This window comes from Tachyglossus aculeatus, chromosome 5 (assembly GCF_015852505.1).
Source record: "Tachyglossus aculeatus isolate mTacAcu1 chromosome 5, mTacAcu1.pri, whole genome shotgun sequence".
Classification (NCBI taxonomy): domain Eukaryota; kingdom Metazoa; phylum Chordata; class Mammalia; order Monotremata; family Tachyglossidae; genus Tachyglossus; species Tachyglossus aculeatus.
In genome coordinates this window covers 74,694,341-74,711,943 of record NC_052070.1, presented here as the reverse complement: position 1 = coordinate 74,711,943, position 17,603 = coordinate 74,694,341, and the positions used below count along the sequence as shown (strand labels likewise).

Here is a 17,603-nt window from a genome sequence, read left to right as displayed (position 1 = left end):
AGCTGATTGAGTAAACCTGTCTACACTGAAGCCACCTGAATCAGCAGGAGTCTTTCCTCCTAGAGAGGTAGCATGGTTTAGTGGAAAGAGCACAGGCTTGGCAGTCAGAGGATGTGGGTTCTAATCCTCCCTCCACCACTTGTCTGCTGTGTGTCCTTGGGCAACTTCTCTGTGCCTGTTACCTCATCTGTAAAATGGGGATTAAGACTGTGAGCTCCACGTGGGACAACCTGATTACTTTGTATCTACTCCAGTGCTTAGAACAGTGCTTGGCACAAATACCGTAATTATTATTATTATTAAATATCTCAAAAAAGAAGTGTCTCTACATCTTCCCTGTCTCTCTCCCCTCCCCCACTCCCTCAGGCTGTTCAAAAGTTCAACTCTTAGTCAGAAAGTTCTTTCTGATGCATAACCACAATCTCCCTTGCTGCAAATTAAGCCGAATTGCTTTTGATCTGTGTTCAGAAGAGACAGACAGACAGTCCCGCCCAGCTGCCTACACCCATTCTCCAATTTCTACCGGCTCCTGGTGGGGAGGACGAACGGGCGGCCGGGCTCTGGAGAATGCTCGGGGCGGGGGAGACGCCCCCTTCCACCCCCCGGCGAGGAGCCGACGACCCACCTGAGTGCCCCATTGGCTGCCTCTGCTGCAAATCAATCATTCAATCAATCAATCACCTCTCAGGAGGCTGCGCTGGCCCTGGACCAACCCGCTTGGAGGCATGGAAGGGATAAAGTTCCCTCCTTGCGCACGGCAGTGGTTGGCGCCTGGGGGCTCAACTTTTTTGTCTGCGAGTTTCCTGGGCTGGAGTGGGGCAGTAGCTGGGGTTCTTCCTGGGAGGGCAGAAGCGGGACGGGGCAATTCGGGTGGCCGAGGCTGGACTTGTGGAGCCTGGTTTCCTCTCCGGGTTGCCCGGGCGCGTAGAGGAAGAATTGAAGCAGGTAAGTCACCGTGCGGGAAGGGATTTGGGGTCTTCAGTGGCTGGGGTCAGCGGGGTAACCAAGCCTGGAGGAGGGTAGAGGTACTTTTGGGGGCTCTCTCCCACCATCTATCGGAGTCCCAAGTTCATCCCCCCTTTCGCCCGCGAACAGCAGAGAGCCCGGGGATCGGGCAGACGATCATTTTCCCTGCCCCTTCAAAGCCTTACTGAAGGCGTACCTCCTCCAAGAGGCCTTTCCAGCTAAACTCCACTTTTAACAATAATAATAATAATAGTGGTACTTGTTAAGTGCTTACTATGAGCCAGGCACTGTTCTAAGAGCTGGGTAGATACAAGCTAATCAGGTTGTCTCAGAGCTCAGTCTTCAGCCGACTTCCGACTTGTATTTCCCAAGTGCTTAGTACAGTACTCTGCACACAGTAAGCGCTAAATAAATACGATTGAATGAATGAATCCCCATTTTACGGATGAGGGAACTGAGTTAAGTGACTGGCCCAAGTCACACAGCTGACAAGTGGCGGAGCCGGGATTAAAACCCACGGCCTCTGACTCCCAAACCCGTGCTCTGTCCACTAAGCCACGCTGCTTCTCAGAATTTAAGTGCTTACTATGTGCTAAGCTCTGGGATAGATACAAGGTAATTGGGTTGTCCCACGTGGGGCTCGCAGTCTCAGTCCCCATTTTACAGATGAGATAACTGAGGCACAGTGAAGTGACTTGCCCAAGGTCATACAGCAGACAAGTGGCAGAGTTGGGATTAGAACCCGTGTCCTCTGACTCCCAAGCCTCTGCTCTTGCCACTGGGCCACTCTTCTTCTCTCCCCCTCCCTTCCGCATCACCCTTACTTGCTCCCTTTGCTCTCCCCCGACTCCCCACAGCACTTATGTGTATATGTATATATCTATAATCCTATTTATATTGATGCCTGTTAAAGTCTGTCTCCCATCTCTATTCTGTGAGCCCATTGTGGGCGGGGATTGTCTCTTTATTTGCTCTATTATACTTTCCAAGAGTTTAGTACAGTGCTCTGCACACAGTACATGCTCAATAAATATGAATGAACGAATGAGTCGATCTGCAGGTGACCCTTCCCCGTCCAGACCCACTGGATGTAGCCTAGCCCTGCACCCACATGTGATCGTCTGACACCTTCCCGGGGCCTTGGCTTCCAAGAGAGAAGGGGTTCAGGGGGGCTTCTGGCTCAAGATTGGCAAACGACCATGACCAATCCTCTCTTGGGGTGCTTCTGGCTGGTTGGGCCAGAATATAAGAATATGCACATAGGTGCTGTGGGGGTACGTACCTGAGGCACTTCTGAATGAGCACTTAGCTATGTTATATTGTACTCTCCCCAGCATTTAGTACAATGCTCTGTACACAGTAAGCACTCAACAAATATCACCTAAATGTTGGGGAGAGTACTGTATAACATAGTTGGTGCAGTAAGGAGGGAAATGAAGTGGGGAGATGAGGGATTAGGCAGGGAAAGCTTCCTGGAGGAGATGTGATTTTTTTTTTTGTAGTTTTGAAGATAAGGAGCATGGTGATCTGTGGGGTGTCAAGTTAATTCATTCAATCATTTATTGCACACTTACTGTACTAAGCGCTTGGGAAAGTACAATATAGCAGTCGAAACAATCTGCCCACAATGAGCTCACAGTTAAGTGGTATGAGCACAGAGGATCACAGGCTTAGAATAGAGGGATGATGACCAGCTGGTGACAAGGAGCAGCTGTGCCTCTGCCTACTTTGCTCTGGTGGGACCCCCAGATGCTATTGGGGTGGGGGCAGAAGCAGAATGGCAGCATCTCCCACAGGCCTCAATGTTCAGGAGGAGAACATAAGGAACTAGTTGAGACTTGGGGTGGAGAGGGGGGAATGGTCAAGCTAAATCTCTAGGCAGCCAGACCCCATGGTCAAGGATGGAAAATCAAGACATCATCTGTATTAAGCACTGCACTAAGCGCTTGGGAGAACACAAAGCAAGCACCCCTTCACAACAAGGTGGATCCTGTTGTTAAAACAGATTTTTAATCTCTCTGGATCTTGGGAAATAAGAACATGGATACTGCTTCCCCTCTTCCTTCGGGGTGGGTTCTCCTCTTCTGTTTTCATTCAATTCCATCTCCAGCTGGGTTTTGGAAAGTCACCTGAGCAGTGGTCAGCGTTTGCTCCATGGTCTTCCAAGCAGCTTAATCATAAGCTGCCCTCCCTCCCCTCTGGGTCATGCTGCTGGCAAGGCTTTTATTAACTCTTCCAAGCAAGGAGGTCTGGCAGCCCACCAACAGAGCTGGGCAAAAGAACTGAACCCTGATCTGGAAAGGGGTGGACTCTCCCCATAGGGTACAGTCTTCGTACAACTGTGGCCTTTGCTTCACTCACCAGCCATGTCATTTTCAAGATTCCTGCTGGGTAAGTCCAGCTTATGGAATGTCCTAGGCTATTCTTCAGTCAGAAATGTTTATTTCTGATAGCCTAGTCTCAGCAGGCAGAACCTAGACTGAGACCCACCAGGACTCCTGACTTGCAGAGCTGAGTTCTTTCCTCTTTGGGCTGATGAGGGTCTTGTGTGGAACTGATGTTGAGACCAGGCCTGGTAGAGCAAAGAAGCCTCAACTGAGTAGAACTGAGCTGGAGCCATTATAGTTCTTGGGACCTCAGCCCTTTTGCATTTAAAAAGCACCTGGAAAAGGAAACTTAGAACTTAATTCCCTGATCTCTTGAGTCTGATGGAATGGGGAAGAGAAATGTTGGTATACTGAAGGATAAGACCCCAAACCACAGAGCTAAGTCTTCTCCAAGCAATAAAGCTGAGTGAAAAGCTTGCTCAGTATGGAACTTGTATCCTGAGCTTAAGCTCCCCTCTTATTCTCCAGGAGTCTCAGTCCAGTCTGCACACCTGATCTGCAGAGTTTCATCAGGAGCACACAAGGCTCTTTGAAATGGAGTGCAGAGAAATGCCAGCTCCCATATTCACACTGGAGAATTGAATTCACACTCAGCTTAAGGCCACTGGACTGGTGTTTGTATTCTGATCTTGGGTTTACCTTACAGAAGTGAGCTGTTAGAGGAAATCAGACTTTTCCACCTGAGATTTCTAGGCTTGCCTGAGCCCGGGGCAGGACCACAAGTGGGAAATGGTCTGGCAAAAAGCAAAATGGCTCCCACCCCACCTAGGCTCTCGATCTCTGAACCAAGTTCAGAAGGTCCTTCCTGCCCCTTAAGGACACTGAGCAAGGGCATTTGGTATGATCTTTTCCAGAGGGCCAGCCAGGGTGACTTATTTCAACCAGGGCTTGGCTATTGCCACCAACTTAAACTACAGCTGGGGCCAGATCTCTGTGGGTGTGAGTCCCAGATTGCACAGTTCTGTGCACATTCAGAAGTCCCACTAGAGGAAAAACACCACCCTCAGTCAATCATATTTTTTAGTGCTTACTGTTTGTAGAACACTGTATTGCTTGGGAACACAGTGTACTCACAAATGCTTTGTATAGTGTTCTGCACACAGTAAGTACCCCATAAATATAATTGATTGTCTACCTACTCTGTTATATATTGTGACATGTTCTCTGACCAAAATGAGTTTGGCCTAGGGGCAGGGTTTTTCAGTAGCCAGGCTTGTGTTCCAGGGTGATCATTCCCTGATTATCTGTGCCTCAGTTACCTCATCTGTAAAATGGGAATTAAGACTGTTGTCCCCATGTGAGACATGGACAGTGTCCAAACTGATTACCTTGTGTCTACGCCAGTGTTTAGAACAGTGCTTGGCACATGAGCATTTAACAAATACCATTATTGTTGTTATTATTTCCCTCTTTAACCACCCAGGCTAAACTACCAATTCAGCTGTGCCTGATTTTTTTTTTTTTTTTTAACCTTCTCATCCTCAGGAGCATCAAGGCTCCAGAAGATCAAGCTGGGAAGATCCCAGGTTACTGAGGGGCTGGCAAAGAGCCTCCTCTGTCTCTGCCTCTTTGAGATTCTCACCCCTTGCCCTTGGAAGGGTTCCAGTGGGCCCCTATCAGAGAGGACAGGTTATAACCTGGAAGCAGTGTGCTCAGCACAGTTTTGACCAGTGGCTATCTTCCCAAGCCTATCTGGTATCTATAGAGATAAGCCACAACTGACACCTCTGGTGTCTTGAGAAGATAACTGACCCACTCCTTGTCATTCATCAAGCCCCAGGGACCCCTCCCTCTCTCACTCATCCTTCTCCAGTGTGAATGATATGGGAGCTGGCATTTCTCTGGACTTCATTTCAAAGAGCCTTGTGTGCTCCTGATGAAACTCTGCAGATCAGGTGTGCAGACTGGACTGAGACTCCTGGAGGATAAGAGGGGAGCTGTGTCTGGAGTAACTCAGACAAGGGAGGGAACCTGTCTTGAATCAGAGGGAGGGGCTGGGAACAGCCAAAGTTCTCTACCAGCCTGAGGAGTAAAGAAGAAAACACCACAAACCCTAGGTCCCAGGGTGGTGACTCTGGCTCAGTTCAACTTGCCTGTATTGGCAGTACCCAGGGGTGGGGCATTAGTCACCATTCATATGTCTGGCAGCCACCTCTGGGCACCTGTCCCACATTCCAGTTCTTTGCCATTGTCCCTGGCCCCTCAAATCACCTTGCCCCTTCCTACCTCATCTCACTACTCTCCTACTTCAACCCAGCCCACACGTTTCGGTTCTCTAATGCCAATCTTCTTACTGTAGCTCATTCTCATTTATCTTGCTGCCGACCCCTTGCACACATCCTGCCTCTGGCCTGGAACATCCTCCCTCTTTGTTTCCAACCATCACTCTTCCCACCTTCAAGGCCTCATCTCTAAGAGGCCTTCCCTAAGCCCTCCTTTCCTCTTCTTCCACTCCCTTCTGTATCACCCTGACTTGCTCCCTTTATTCATTCCCCCCCCTCATGTATGTACATATCTGTAACTGTATGTATTTATTTATATTAATGTCTGTCGTCTTCTAGACTGAAAGCTTGCTGTGGGCATAGAATGTGCCTATGTTATTATTCTGTACTCTCCCATGCACTTAGTACAGTGCTCTGCATACAAGTGCTCAATAAATATGATGGACTGACTGACTGACTCCTGGAACTGGCTCCCTGCCTTCTCAAGGTTCCCATGGGCTGTGTGTGGGAAAGGGAGGGGAAGTGGAACAATGTGAAGGAATCACCCTGTAGGTTTCTCCTCTAGCAGACTGCTGGCTCCACAAGAAACTGGGCACTTTGGGCAGGTTGCCCAAGCCTCTCAAGTGCTCAGTACAGTGCTCTGCCATCAATCAATGTACTTGTACTTCCCAAGCATTTAGTACAGTGCTCTGCACACAGTAAACACTCAATAAATATGATTGAACAAATCAATCAGCGGTACTTATTGTTTTCAGAGCAATGTACTAAAGCACTTTGTGGCATTGTATTTTCCAGAGTCGGTAGACATATTCCCTGACCACAGTGAGCATACAGTGTTAATTGGGAGACAGACATTAATATAAATACATGAAATTACAATTAAGAGCTATGTACATAAGTGCTGTGGGGATGAGCGTGAGATGAATACCAAATTCACTTGGATCTGCAACCACTGAATGAGATGATGCAGAAGGGAAAGGAAGCTGAGGAAAAGAGGGGTTTAATTGGAGATCTCTTGGAGGAGATGTGACCTTAGAAGTTAACACAGTAAGTGCTTAAATGCCATCTTTTGATTGCTTATGGGTGTCAGTGGGATAGGAAAAGGCCTGCAGACTTGGCACAGAACATTATGGGTGAGGATTCTAATCCCGACTCTGTCACTTGTCTGCTGGGTGGCCTTGGACAAGTCACTTAACTTCTTTGTGCTTTAGTTCCCTCATATTTAAAATGGGGATTAGGACCGTGAGCCCCTTGTAGGACATGGACTGTATCCAATCTAATTCATTTTCTCTACTCCTGTGCTTAGTACAGTGCCTGGAACATACTAAGCACTTAACAAATACCATTTTTTAAAAAAGGAGCTACGTATCGGATGCAGATTTCACTGTGGCATGCTAGCCACATCAGGTAAGTATACCCCACTTAGGGACTGACAATGGGACAGTCTGTTCTCTCACGTGAGTTTTAGTACCACCCAAAAAGGATCTTTGCTGCCAGGGGAGAAGGTTAGTAACCTCCTGCCACCAGCTTCTTCCAGACATAAGGTAGTACAGGGCAACTCTCCCCTCTAGCTGAATCTACCAGGACATCAAAGAAGATCTGCAATGGGTCTCTGGGCCAGGCGGTTACCCTGGCCAGTTTCTTTTACAAGCCCAATGTCTTGTCCAAAGCCAAATTGGATTTAAATTAAATGCTCAAAATCAAAAGCTCACAGTACAGTTCTGCAGCGAGATTTTTATCATCTTTATTAAATGGTGCACTCCAGCCGCTGTCACTTCCCTTGACCAAAGAAAGCGTCCCCCCTCACCGAAATTCCCCTCATCGGGCAATTCATATTGGTGAGATGCTAAATGGTCCCCCGGGAGTGATGGATTGAGGGAAATGAAGGCTATGAAGGGGCTTTATTGAGACCATCAATCTCTGGCTTATAGTGCTGGGATCAAAGCTTCAGTCCTCTCCTGGAGAGGTTAGATTGAGGACCAAAAGGCTCAAGTTAGAGGTTAGATTGAGGACCAAAAGGCTCAGGTTGCGGGTAAATGTGAGTGGGGAGGGGCCCACTGTCTTCTAGGTGGCACAAGAAACCCTCTGTGTTTCATAGGGGAAGGGGCTCTGGAAGTGAGGAGGGGTGGTGATGGATGAGCCTGCTGTGGCAGCAGCCAGGGAGAGTAGAGCTAGGTCTCCTTCAGGATCTGGCTTCTGTGGGAGTCCGCTGTCAGAGACTGAACAGCTAGCTGGAACTGCTTATCTTCCAGTGGGAAGAGAGCAGCCAGCAAAGAGAGACTGAGTCCCAGAAGTGAGGGAAACAGGTTTAAGGAAACAGACAGTGACTGTGAATCAAGAATCCTTCCTGCCCAGAGTCAGTTTGAGTCCACCTGAGCTGGCTGACTTCTAAGTAACAGTGGGATGGGTCAATCCTGGTATTATTACTAATTATTATTATTATTATTATGCATTTACAATGTGTCAGGCACTGTTCTAGGCACTGGGGTAGATACAAAGTTTATCAGATTGAACGTGGTGAGCAGTCTGAGGGAAAACAGGCACTGAATCCCCAGTTTACTGGTGAGAAAACTGAGGCCAGAAGTTGTTATTTGCCCAAGTCCTACAGCAAGCAATTGGCAGCGTTGGGATTAGAACCCAGGGCCTCCCAGACCTGTGATCTTTCCATTAGGCCATGCTGCTTCCCTGCTATCTAGGGAGGCTATCAGGTTCCCCCTCCCCCACCACCTCTAGGTAGGTAATACCATACCTCCCCTATTAGAGTGTAAACTCTGTGTGTAGTGTACATGTTGCGACAAGGACAAGAACTCCTTGTCTTCCCTCCCAAACCCTGCCCTCTCCCTGACTTTCCCATCACTGTTGACGGCACTACCATCCTTCCCGTCTCACAAGCCCGCAAACTTGGTGTCATCCTCGATTCCGCTCTCTCGTTCACCCCTCACATCGAAGCCGTCACCAAAACCTGCCGGTCTCACCTCCCCAACATTGCCAAGATCCGCCCTTTCCTCTCCATCCAAACTGCTACCCTGCTCATTCAAACTCTTATCCTATCCCGTCTGGATTACTGTATCAGCCTCCTTTCTGATCTCCCATCCTCCTGTCTCTCCCCACTTCAATCCATACTTCACGCCGCTGCCCAGATTGTCTTTGTCCAGAAAGGCTTTGGGCATGTTACTCCCCTCCTCAAAAATTTCCAGTGGCTACCAATCAACCTACGCATCAGGCAAAAACTCCTCACCCTTGGCTTCAAGGCTCTTCATCACCTCTCCCCCTCCTACCTCACCTCCCTTCTCTCCTTCTACAGCCCAGCCCACACCTTCCGCTCGTCTGCCACTAATCTCCTCACCATGCCTCATTCTCGCCTGTCCCGCCATCAACCCCCGGCCCACGTCATCCCCTGGTCTGGAATGCCCTCCCTCCGCACATCTGCCAAGCTTCTCTTCCTCCCTTCAAGGCCCTACTGAGAGCTCACCTCCTCCAGGAGGCCTTCCCAGACTGAGCCCCCTCCTTCCTCTTCCCCTCCTCCCCCTCCGCATCCCCCCGCCTTACCTCCTTCCCCTCCCCACAGCACCTGTATATATGTATATATGCTAGTACGTATTTATTACTCTATTTATTACTCTATTTTACATGTTTATTTTATTTTATTAATATGTTTTGTTATGTTCTCTGTCTCCCCCTTCTAGACTGTGAGCCCACTGTTGGGTAGGGACCGTCTCTATATGTTTCCAACTTGTACTTCCCAAGTGCTTAGTACAGTGCTGTGCACACAGTAAGTGCTCAATAAATACGATTGAATGAATGAATGTTGTGCTTAGGTTGTTTTTTCCTAAGCATTGACCCCAGTGGGAGCTCAATTACAATTGGCCATACTGTAATGTCATTAAGTGCTATTAAATGTCATTACAGGTGACAAGACCTGCAGAGAAGAAGCTGCATTTCTCTCTGACAGTTGTTTGTGTCTACCAACCCTCCTGCTATGCTCGAGTTAATATTGAAATAATCCATCTGTCTTTTTGTGTGATCAGCACTGAATGCATCTCTCTTGTCTCTTATTCTGGAAAATAGTTCTCTGAACAGTGGATCTATTTTTAGCTGTCTTCTACTCTGCCCTTTGTAGCTTTGATTAAACAAGCATTGTCGATCACACAGTGTGGAACCACAGGGCAGATGTTTCTTGTTTTTCTGACAGACAAATTCCTCAAATTCAATCAACTTGAAACAAAACAGCAGGAGGAAGGACTTTGGGCTTTGGTGATTCTGCAGTCTCCTTGGTCCAGGTGGGTAGATGTTGAGAGGCAGCCCTGCACCTCCCCACCCCTGCAGTGGGGGCTTGGGGTGGGCTCTGCTCTGACCAGGTCCTGTAATGAGTCGCCTCCTGAATCTGAGGTGGGTGTGGAACTGGACCTCACACCCACCCTATGAGATCCTCATAGGTGACCCTATGAGTCACCTAGGGGTTTGGTGTGAGAGAGTTTGACTCTCCCACCCCCATGGGGATCTGGCCCTTACCCCCACTACCCCAGGACTCAGCCCAGGTGAGCAATCATCTGTTCTTTGAGCTTGTTAGCACCTTTAGAGGGAGGAGTTCTTGCCATTGACAGTAGTCTTTAAAACTTCTGAGGGCCACTGCCCCCTCCCTCTGCCTTTGAGCAAAGACCACACCATAACCATGCCAAGCAGAGGAGCAGAGCATCCCATGACTTATTCGGCTGAGTCTTTTGGGGATTTAATGACCCTCCCCATTAAGGTCTTCCTTATTCTAATCTAATTCTTTCCTTGTGGAGTTCAAGCCTACATCTTTGTTCTGTCATCCTTGGGAATGGAACACCCTCTACACAATATTCCTTTAGAGTCTGGAAGATGCTCATTGTTGCGGGTTTTTTTTTTCATTTTATCCCTCCACCTTCTATAACTTGTTGGATCTGTCCTGTGTCCTGGCTATGTCCTGGAAGGATCTGCTCAAAGAAGCTTTACTTCTTGCCCCGACTTATTGCCATTCTCTGACTTTGATCCATTATGGAAGGGACTTTGAACTGGAATTTAACCCTGCATTTTCCCATGTGACATTAAGGGGCATGAAAGCCCTAGAGGGAGCAACAACTCCCTTGCCCTTTGGGCAAAGGTTAGCTTGGTTAGACCATGAGTCCAGGGGTTTTCCCCTCTGGCCTCAAGGGCACGGTTTGACTCATGACCCCCTCTGAACAGCCTCATGCTCCCCCTCTGTCCAGCAGGCACCCATGCCTGAAATGCCCTAGTCTCTGGCTGGAGCTGTTTGTCAGAGAGTTGGCCCAGGTTTGGTTCCAACATGTGGCCCTGAACTAGAAGGAAGCCCTAGAATTTATCTTTTGTCTAGTCCTCTGCCTCCAGGCAATTGTGCATCTAAATCTCCCACAGATGGCTAATCCTCCTCCTTGAAAGATATGTCCTAACTGCTTGTGGCAGCCCATTCCAGGGTCTGGCAGGAACTTCACCTTACACTCTGGGTCCAGTCGCCCTCATCCATACCCTACCAGCCCCACAGGATAAGGACCAAGTTTTTTGTTTGAATTTCCTGCTTTAGTGGATAGAGCACAGGCCAGGGAGTCAGAAGGATCTGGGTTCTAATTCCAGCTTCGCCACTTGTCTGCTGTGACCTTGGGCAAGTCACTTCACTTCTCTGTGCCTCAATTTCCTCATCTTTAAAATGGGGATGAAGACTGTGAGCATCATGTGGGACAGGGATTGTGTCCAATCCTATTTGCTTGTATCCACCCCAGTGCTTAGTACTGTACCTGGCACACAGTAACTGCTAACAAATACCAGAATTATTATTACTATTATTATATTAATACAGTGCTTCAACCCTGGAGGAAGCACCTACTATAGTTTCAGCAATAAGAATTTTCTTGCCTTTTTTTAAAACAAAAAATCCTGCGGCATTGCTTTGTGGTTTTTGGGTTCCTTTAGAGTGCCACATTCTCTGAGCATGAACTCACAGCTGGTGGGGGCTGAGTTTAAGAGCAGGTTGAGCCAAGCACTGCCTGGAAACCTGACATCTCTTCTCCAATCATTCCCTGTCTCTACACTCCTCCCCCATGTTCTCTCCCGCTCTTGAGGGGCTGGGCTGGTTCCACAGGGGGACTTGTTCTTGGGAGGGAGTTGAGATCTAGAGGTCTGTGAGATGATCCATTACCTGGGATTCCACCTTGTGCTTGAAATGTGGCAATCCCACAGTATCCAACACTGAGGGAGTTGGGTGGGATGGCCACTGGGGTCAGTTTAGAGGCTCTCATTATAGGGAGGCTAAACTGGGAGGCATCACCTTGTAGTTCCAGGCCTATTCCAGAGACAGTGACCACTGACATACTGTGGCAGAAAGTTTCAATTAGTGGCATTTTATCTAGTGCCTTTCAAGTACAGAAAATTCACTGTCATATTTATTAAGCGCTCACTGTATGCAGAGCACTGTATTATACCAAGTGCATGGGAGAGTACAACAGAAATTACAGCCTGATGGCAGAGAGCTTGGAATCTTTTAGCAAGGAATACTTGGGGAGATGCCTATCTGGGCAAAAGATAATCTGTGTTTGGGTCACCTCTGAGTAGGTGAATGCCATTTGAGCTGACCATCTGAATGCTGCCCCCATCTAGACTGTAAGCCTCTTCTGGGCAGGGAACATGTCTAAAAATTCTGTTACCAATTGTATTTATTGAACACTTAGAACAATATTCTCCATGCAGTGAGTGCTCAGGAAGCAGCATGGCATAGTGGATAGAGCATGGGTCTGGGAGTCAGAATCCTGACTCTGCCATTTGTCTGCTGTGTGACCTTGGACAAGTCACTTTATTTCTCTGTACCTGTTACCTCATCTGTAAAATAGGGATTGAGACTGTGAGCCCCATGTGGTAAAAGGGACTGTGTCCAACCCTAATTGCTTGTATCCACCCCAGCGCTTAGTACAGTGTCTGGCACATAGTAAGCACTTAAATACCATTATTATTTTTATCACCATTGATTTCAGATAGCCTGGATCCTAACCTCCTTTGTTACCCCAAATCCTTTAGCCCCAGTGCTTGGCTCAGTGGAGAGGGTTCATTCACCCTAGGCACCTGAGGTCCCCAAGAATAATGAAAATGGAAGACAGGGACACTCTTAGGTGAGGGTGGCAGAGAGGAAGCTGGAGTGAGGGAGTTCAGGAATGTGGTTTGTTTTATTTGTTTTTTTTTTAATTTATTAAGCAGAGAATGCATGGAGTTAAAATAATTATTTCTGACTTCCTGGCCTGACTTTTCAGACTGGGAGTCATGTTAAGGCTGTCCCCTTAACCCTGATGGGGTGATTTCCTTGTTGATTGTGAGTGCCCTTCCTTCTCTTCAGAAAATCTTCCAAAAATTCTCTCTGTTCTTGGCCCAATTCCCCTGTCTGCTTGCAAATTGTCATGCAGATCCTGTGATGTACAAAATGGAGGTTCATGGTGTGAAAACCAGGAAGAGCGAATACACTTCATTTCTCAAAGCTGTCCATTTCCAACAGTGGCAAATGTGAACAAACCTTACAAACAAACCTGCAAAATCCTCTGAGCCCAGATTAGTCAGCCCTAGAAAACTTCCTTCTGGAGACTGAACACAAAAAAAGTTGACTTCTAATCACCAGAGTGTTCTTTCCTCATGAATAGCTGTTGAAAGAGTAGGTAGAGTATTCGATGAAAGCTCCTCTACCTAGAGTAGGTTGATTGTAATTGAATTTCTGAAGATGCTCAGATGATACAAGTTAGTTTCAGGGCCTTTTCTTATTGGTGATTTTCAGACTTCCACATTAAGTTCCGCATATTTCAAGCCGTTCAGTAAAAATGATCGTTTCAGTGTGTCTTGCCAATTTACCGTGGCATTTCCTCTGCAAACATGTTATTTTAACACCTAAAAGAAACATTCAGAGGGGAGCGGGGTCTGGAATTCTCCTCAGCAATCAAACATCTTTGCTGCTGTGGGTAACGTGTGTGTGTGTGTGTGTGTGTGTGTCTCCCTGTCTATCTCTCTCTCATTCATGCATTCATATTTATTGAGCACTTACTGTGTGTACAGCACTGTACTAAGCGCTTGGAAAGTACAATTTGGCAACAGATAGAGGCAATCCCTACCCAACAATGGGCTCACAGTCTAGAAGCGGGAGACAGACAACAAAACAAAAACATCAAAATAGATAAATAGAATTATAGATATATATACATCATTAATAAAATAAATAAAATAATAAGTTCATTCATTCAGTCGTATTGAGCGCTTACTGTGTGCAGAGCACTGTACTAAGCACTTGGGAAGTACAAGTTGGCAACATACAGAGACATATAGACACATATAGAGACAGTCCCTACCCAAAAGTGGGCTCACAGTCTAGAAGGGAGAGACAGACAACAAAACAAAGCATATTAACAAACTAAAATAAATAGAATAAATATGTGCAAGTAAAATAGAGTAATAAATACATACAAACATATATGCACATATATAAGTATATATAAATATACACAAGTGCTGTGGGGCGGAGAAGGGGGTTTATGTTGGTGGGGTGCTTAGCTAGTTTTAAGGGTTTGCAGCATCTTGGTGATGGAAAAATTAGGCCAAGTTTCAGAGTCTCCCTGATTGAGGAAGGGGCTGAAAGTGGGAATGCAGAAGCCTCTTAGTACAGCTTATGGGCAGTCAGGACATAGTTCAACTGTGGTTCTGGGCAATGCCAACTCACACACATAGAAACTCCTTCCACCCATCTTGCTACCTTGGCAACCTGGCTTCCCTTCCTAGGTTGCACCTCACCTTTAGATGAAGCAGTCATGACCTCTTGCCCTTGTGTGTTGGAAGAGAGGGTGTTGTCCCTCAGAGAAAAGCCCAGTGTCTCCCTAGTCTCTGTTGTGGAGGTGGGGATTGGGAAAATGAAAGTTGGACTCCAGTTAACCTTGTCCTTTTTCAAATCATTTCAGCTTTAATTCATATTGGCTTTTTCTGGTGAAGTGTGTGTGTGTGTGACAGAGAGAGAGAGGGTTTCAACCCCTTTCTTTGTTTCATCTTCTGCTGAATTGACAAACTCCCTATGACACCAAGTCTAATGAGACTGACAAGTCGGGGGAGGTCAGGACAAGTTTGCATGGTATTTTTTTCTCCTCGTAAGGACAGAGAAGTACATTTTCCTAATTCACTCAGACTGCACTCTCCCAGAGAGACATGCAAAAGAAAACCTCATAGGAGTTCTGCATTTGTACCAGAAAGAGACAAGGAAGTGAATTTCATGCTTTTAAAGCCTTAGTTAATCTCTGACCTTTCTTCTCCATTTGGGGCAAAAAGGAACAGGAAGAAGACCAGAAAGGATGTCGTCCTTAGCCCTAGGAAATCAGAGCTCTGGAGACTTTGAAGATAACCTCTATACCAGCTGGTACATTGACGAACCAGCAGGCGGAGAGATGTCCCCACCAGATGAGTAAGTTCAAAAAACTCAATCAATAATTCATTAAAGATAATAATGATGTTATTAAGCACTTTGTGTCAAGTACTGTTGGTATAAGATAATCAAGTTGGAAACAGTCCATCCCACATGGGGCCTACAGTCTTAGTCCCCATTTTACAGATGAGCAAACTGAGGTTCATAGAAGTTGTAATTTGCCGAAGGTCACACTGCAGACAGGTGGAGGAGCTGGGATTAGAACCCAGGTCCTTCTGACTCCCAGGCCCATGCTTTACCCACAAGGTCATGCTGCTGAGTGCTTACTGTGTGCAGAGCACTGTACTAAGTGTTCGGGAGAGGACAATATAATAGAGTTGGTAGACATGTTCCCGGCCCACAGGGAGCTTAAAGTCTAGAAACTATCCTGAGTTATCTTCCTCGTTGGTATTATTAATAACTTGCATCTCTTAGACATTCCCATGGAGGGCTAGGGGATGGAGAGCATCTCTTTGCAAACAGACCTGCCCTTTGTGTTTTAAAATGACACTGTCCAGGGAGGGCCTACCCATGAGATTTAGTGTGGGCAAAATGACTAATGAACTGATAATCCAATTTCTGTAGCACAGAAAGGTAGCCCCTTACCATGCCGGTCACTGTTGACACTGGCATCCTGTCTCTTGGATTCCCAATCTTCCCTAAATCACAACCCACAGAACAGTCCCTCTTCTGATTGCTGCTCTGTCTGCTGCTGCGACTTTCCAGCAGTCCTCTGCTACATCCTAGGGTGTTAGACTGTGTTTCACTGTGGGAATGTCTTTTCACATTCTAGCCCTGCCCTCTTTATTTACAAATGTCTCTTTTCAATCCAGAGTACAGCTGCTTCTGTTTATAAACCATTCATCCATGTCCCACCCAGTAGAAGAAAATATCCAATCCCTTCTCTCAAGCAGCTTCTGTTCTTCACCATAAAAAGAAGTATTGCTTTTGGGGCATCTGTTTTTGCTACCTTGTATGGAGTAAGGAGATGGCATGATTAATTCTAGAAGCTGTCTCTCCTAAATCTGGCACCCATATTTACCTGATCCACCATCTTTAACTTGCTCTGGTGCTCAAGCAGTCATTTTTTTTCTGCCCTTAACAAGAGAGATGGGTTCTGAGTGAGGACAGGAATTAGCATTGGTCAGAGATTTCCCCTGTCTACTCACTCCTTGAAATTATAATTTTGCCATCTTTGTTAGGTCAAAGATCAGGCAGATACATTTACCATAAGCAAATGATTCACGTCCTGGAGGGAGAAGGGAGCAGTCTTCTCCCATTTTTTTCTCTCCTTTCCCTTGACTCCACACTAATCAATGGCTTTAGAATCTGTGCCATCAGGGTCCTAGTTGGGTACGTGTCTGATTCTCACATGTCAGAGTCCTAGAAACTGGAAGAGGGGAGTTAATCTGGGCATGTTTTTCCTCAGTAAGAGCTGTATTACCCAAACAAGGTGGTGCCATCTTGATGCATTAGCTGAAGGACTGGCATTCGTTGTGCTGGGGAAAGAGAGAGGGGAATGGGAAGGTCCTGGGGAAACTTCTGTAGGAAAGGATCTAAAGTTGCTAGTATGGTTCCCTATTCAGGACACAGCAGGATCGGTATCTGGTAGTCTCCCAGAGGGTCATGAAGAGCCAGTGTTGATGGTGCAAGAGGTTTAAGGGACTAGGGTAGTTGTTCTTCCGGGGTTGGAGTGGTCATAGGGGGAGAAGCGGAGCCTGGAGGCTGAGGCAGTCAAAGGATCCTAGTTGTTGCCAGGTGGGAAGGTGGAGAGAGATGGATAAATAAATATCAAAAGCAGATCCTTATGAAACTTAATTCCATGCCAAAACCATCTTTCTCAAAGTGAGAACCACTGGGTTAGAGGATAAGATCAAAGGACAAGAAGTTGGAGAAATGGGGGTCTATTTCCAACTCTGCTGCTGTATAATTTCTGTTCACTTCCATTTTCCCTGTCTCCATCCCTCTACTGTCAACAAGTAACTGGTCTACTCCTTAGGGTGGGTAACTATGTATGCCAGTTGAGTGGAAAAGGAAAGCTGATCAGTATTTTGTTTTAACACATTCTTCCCGTGCCGCTTTCCCACCCTGCTCAGTGAGGTCATTGTGAGAAAACATAGGCTTGTCAGTTTTGGGAACTGTTTAGGGAAGGAGGCTTCTGGAAAGTACTAGGAACCTGGGGTACATCCTGATTTCAGAACAGATTGAGAGGCTTCTGCCACAGAGGCTACTAAAGATGGACAATTGGAATAACAGCTCTTCCAAACTTCACTTTCTTCTTCTGACAACCAGATGTCATATGAAGACAGTCTTCAGCAAGGCCAAAATACACAGTGCCTCTTGGAGGCAGTGGAGGGGAGGGTGTTCTTGGAAAAGCAATCTGGGGGAATTTGATGGATTAAACCCTCTGCGCTCTTCAAATTCCTGGGATGGATACTTATAAAGGAGCACATTCTTCCTGCTGAGAGTGAATTTGGGTCCCAGTGGGAATAGAGGGTGCCCTGTCTTTAAAGTGCATGAAAGGCTTAAGACCTCCTTGGGTGTCAAATTACTCTTGAGTGAAATGCATAGGCATCA

The 17,603-nt window shown here is 46.8% G+C and overlaps 1 protein-coding gene across 1 annotated transcript in view; it reads left to right on the top strand.

Moving 5' to 3' along the window:
• Nucleotides 1-715: 715 nt before the first annotated feature.
• The window catches only part of STRA6 (signaling receptor and transporter of retinol STRA6), a 61,655-nt gene continuing 44,767 nt past the window's right edge, over nucleotides 716-17,603 (top strand). Inside the window, exons 1-2 of the mRNA XM_038746562.1 lie at nucleotides 716-945; nucleotides 14,894-15,026. Coding sequence (XP_038602490.1) covers nucleotides 726-945; nucleotides 14,894-15,026 — 353 coding nt within the window. The 5' untranslated portion in view covers nucleotides 716-725. The remainder of the gene's footprint in view (nucleotides 946-14,893; nucleotides 15,027-17,603) is intronic.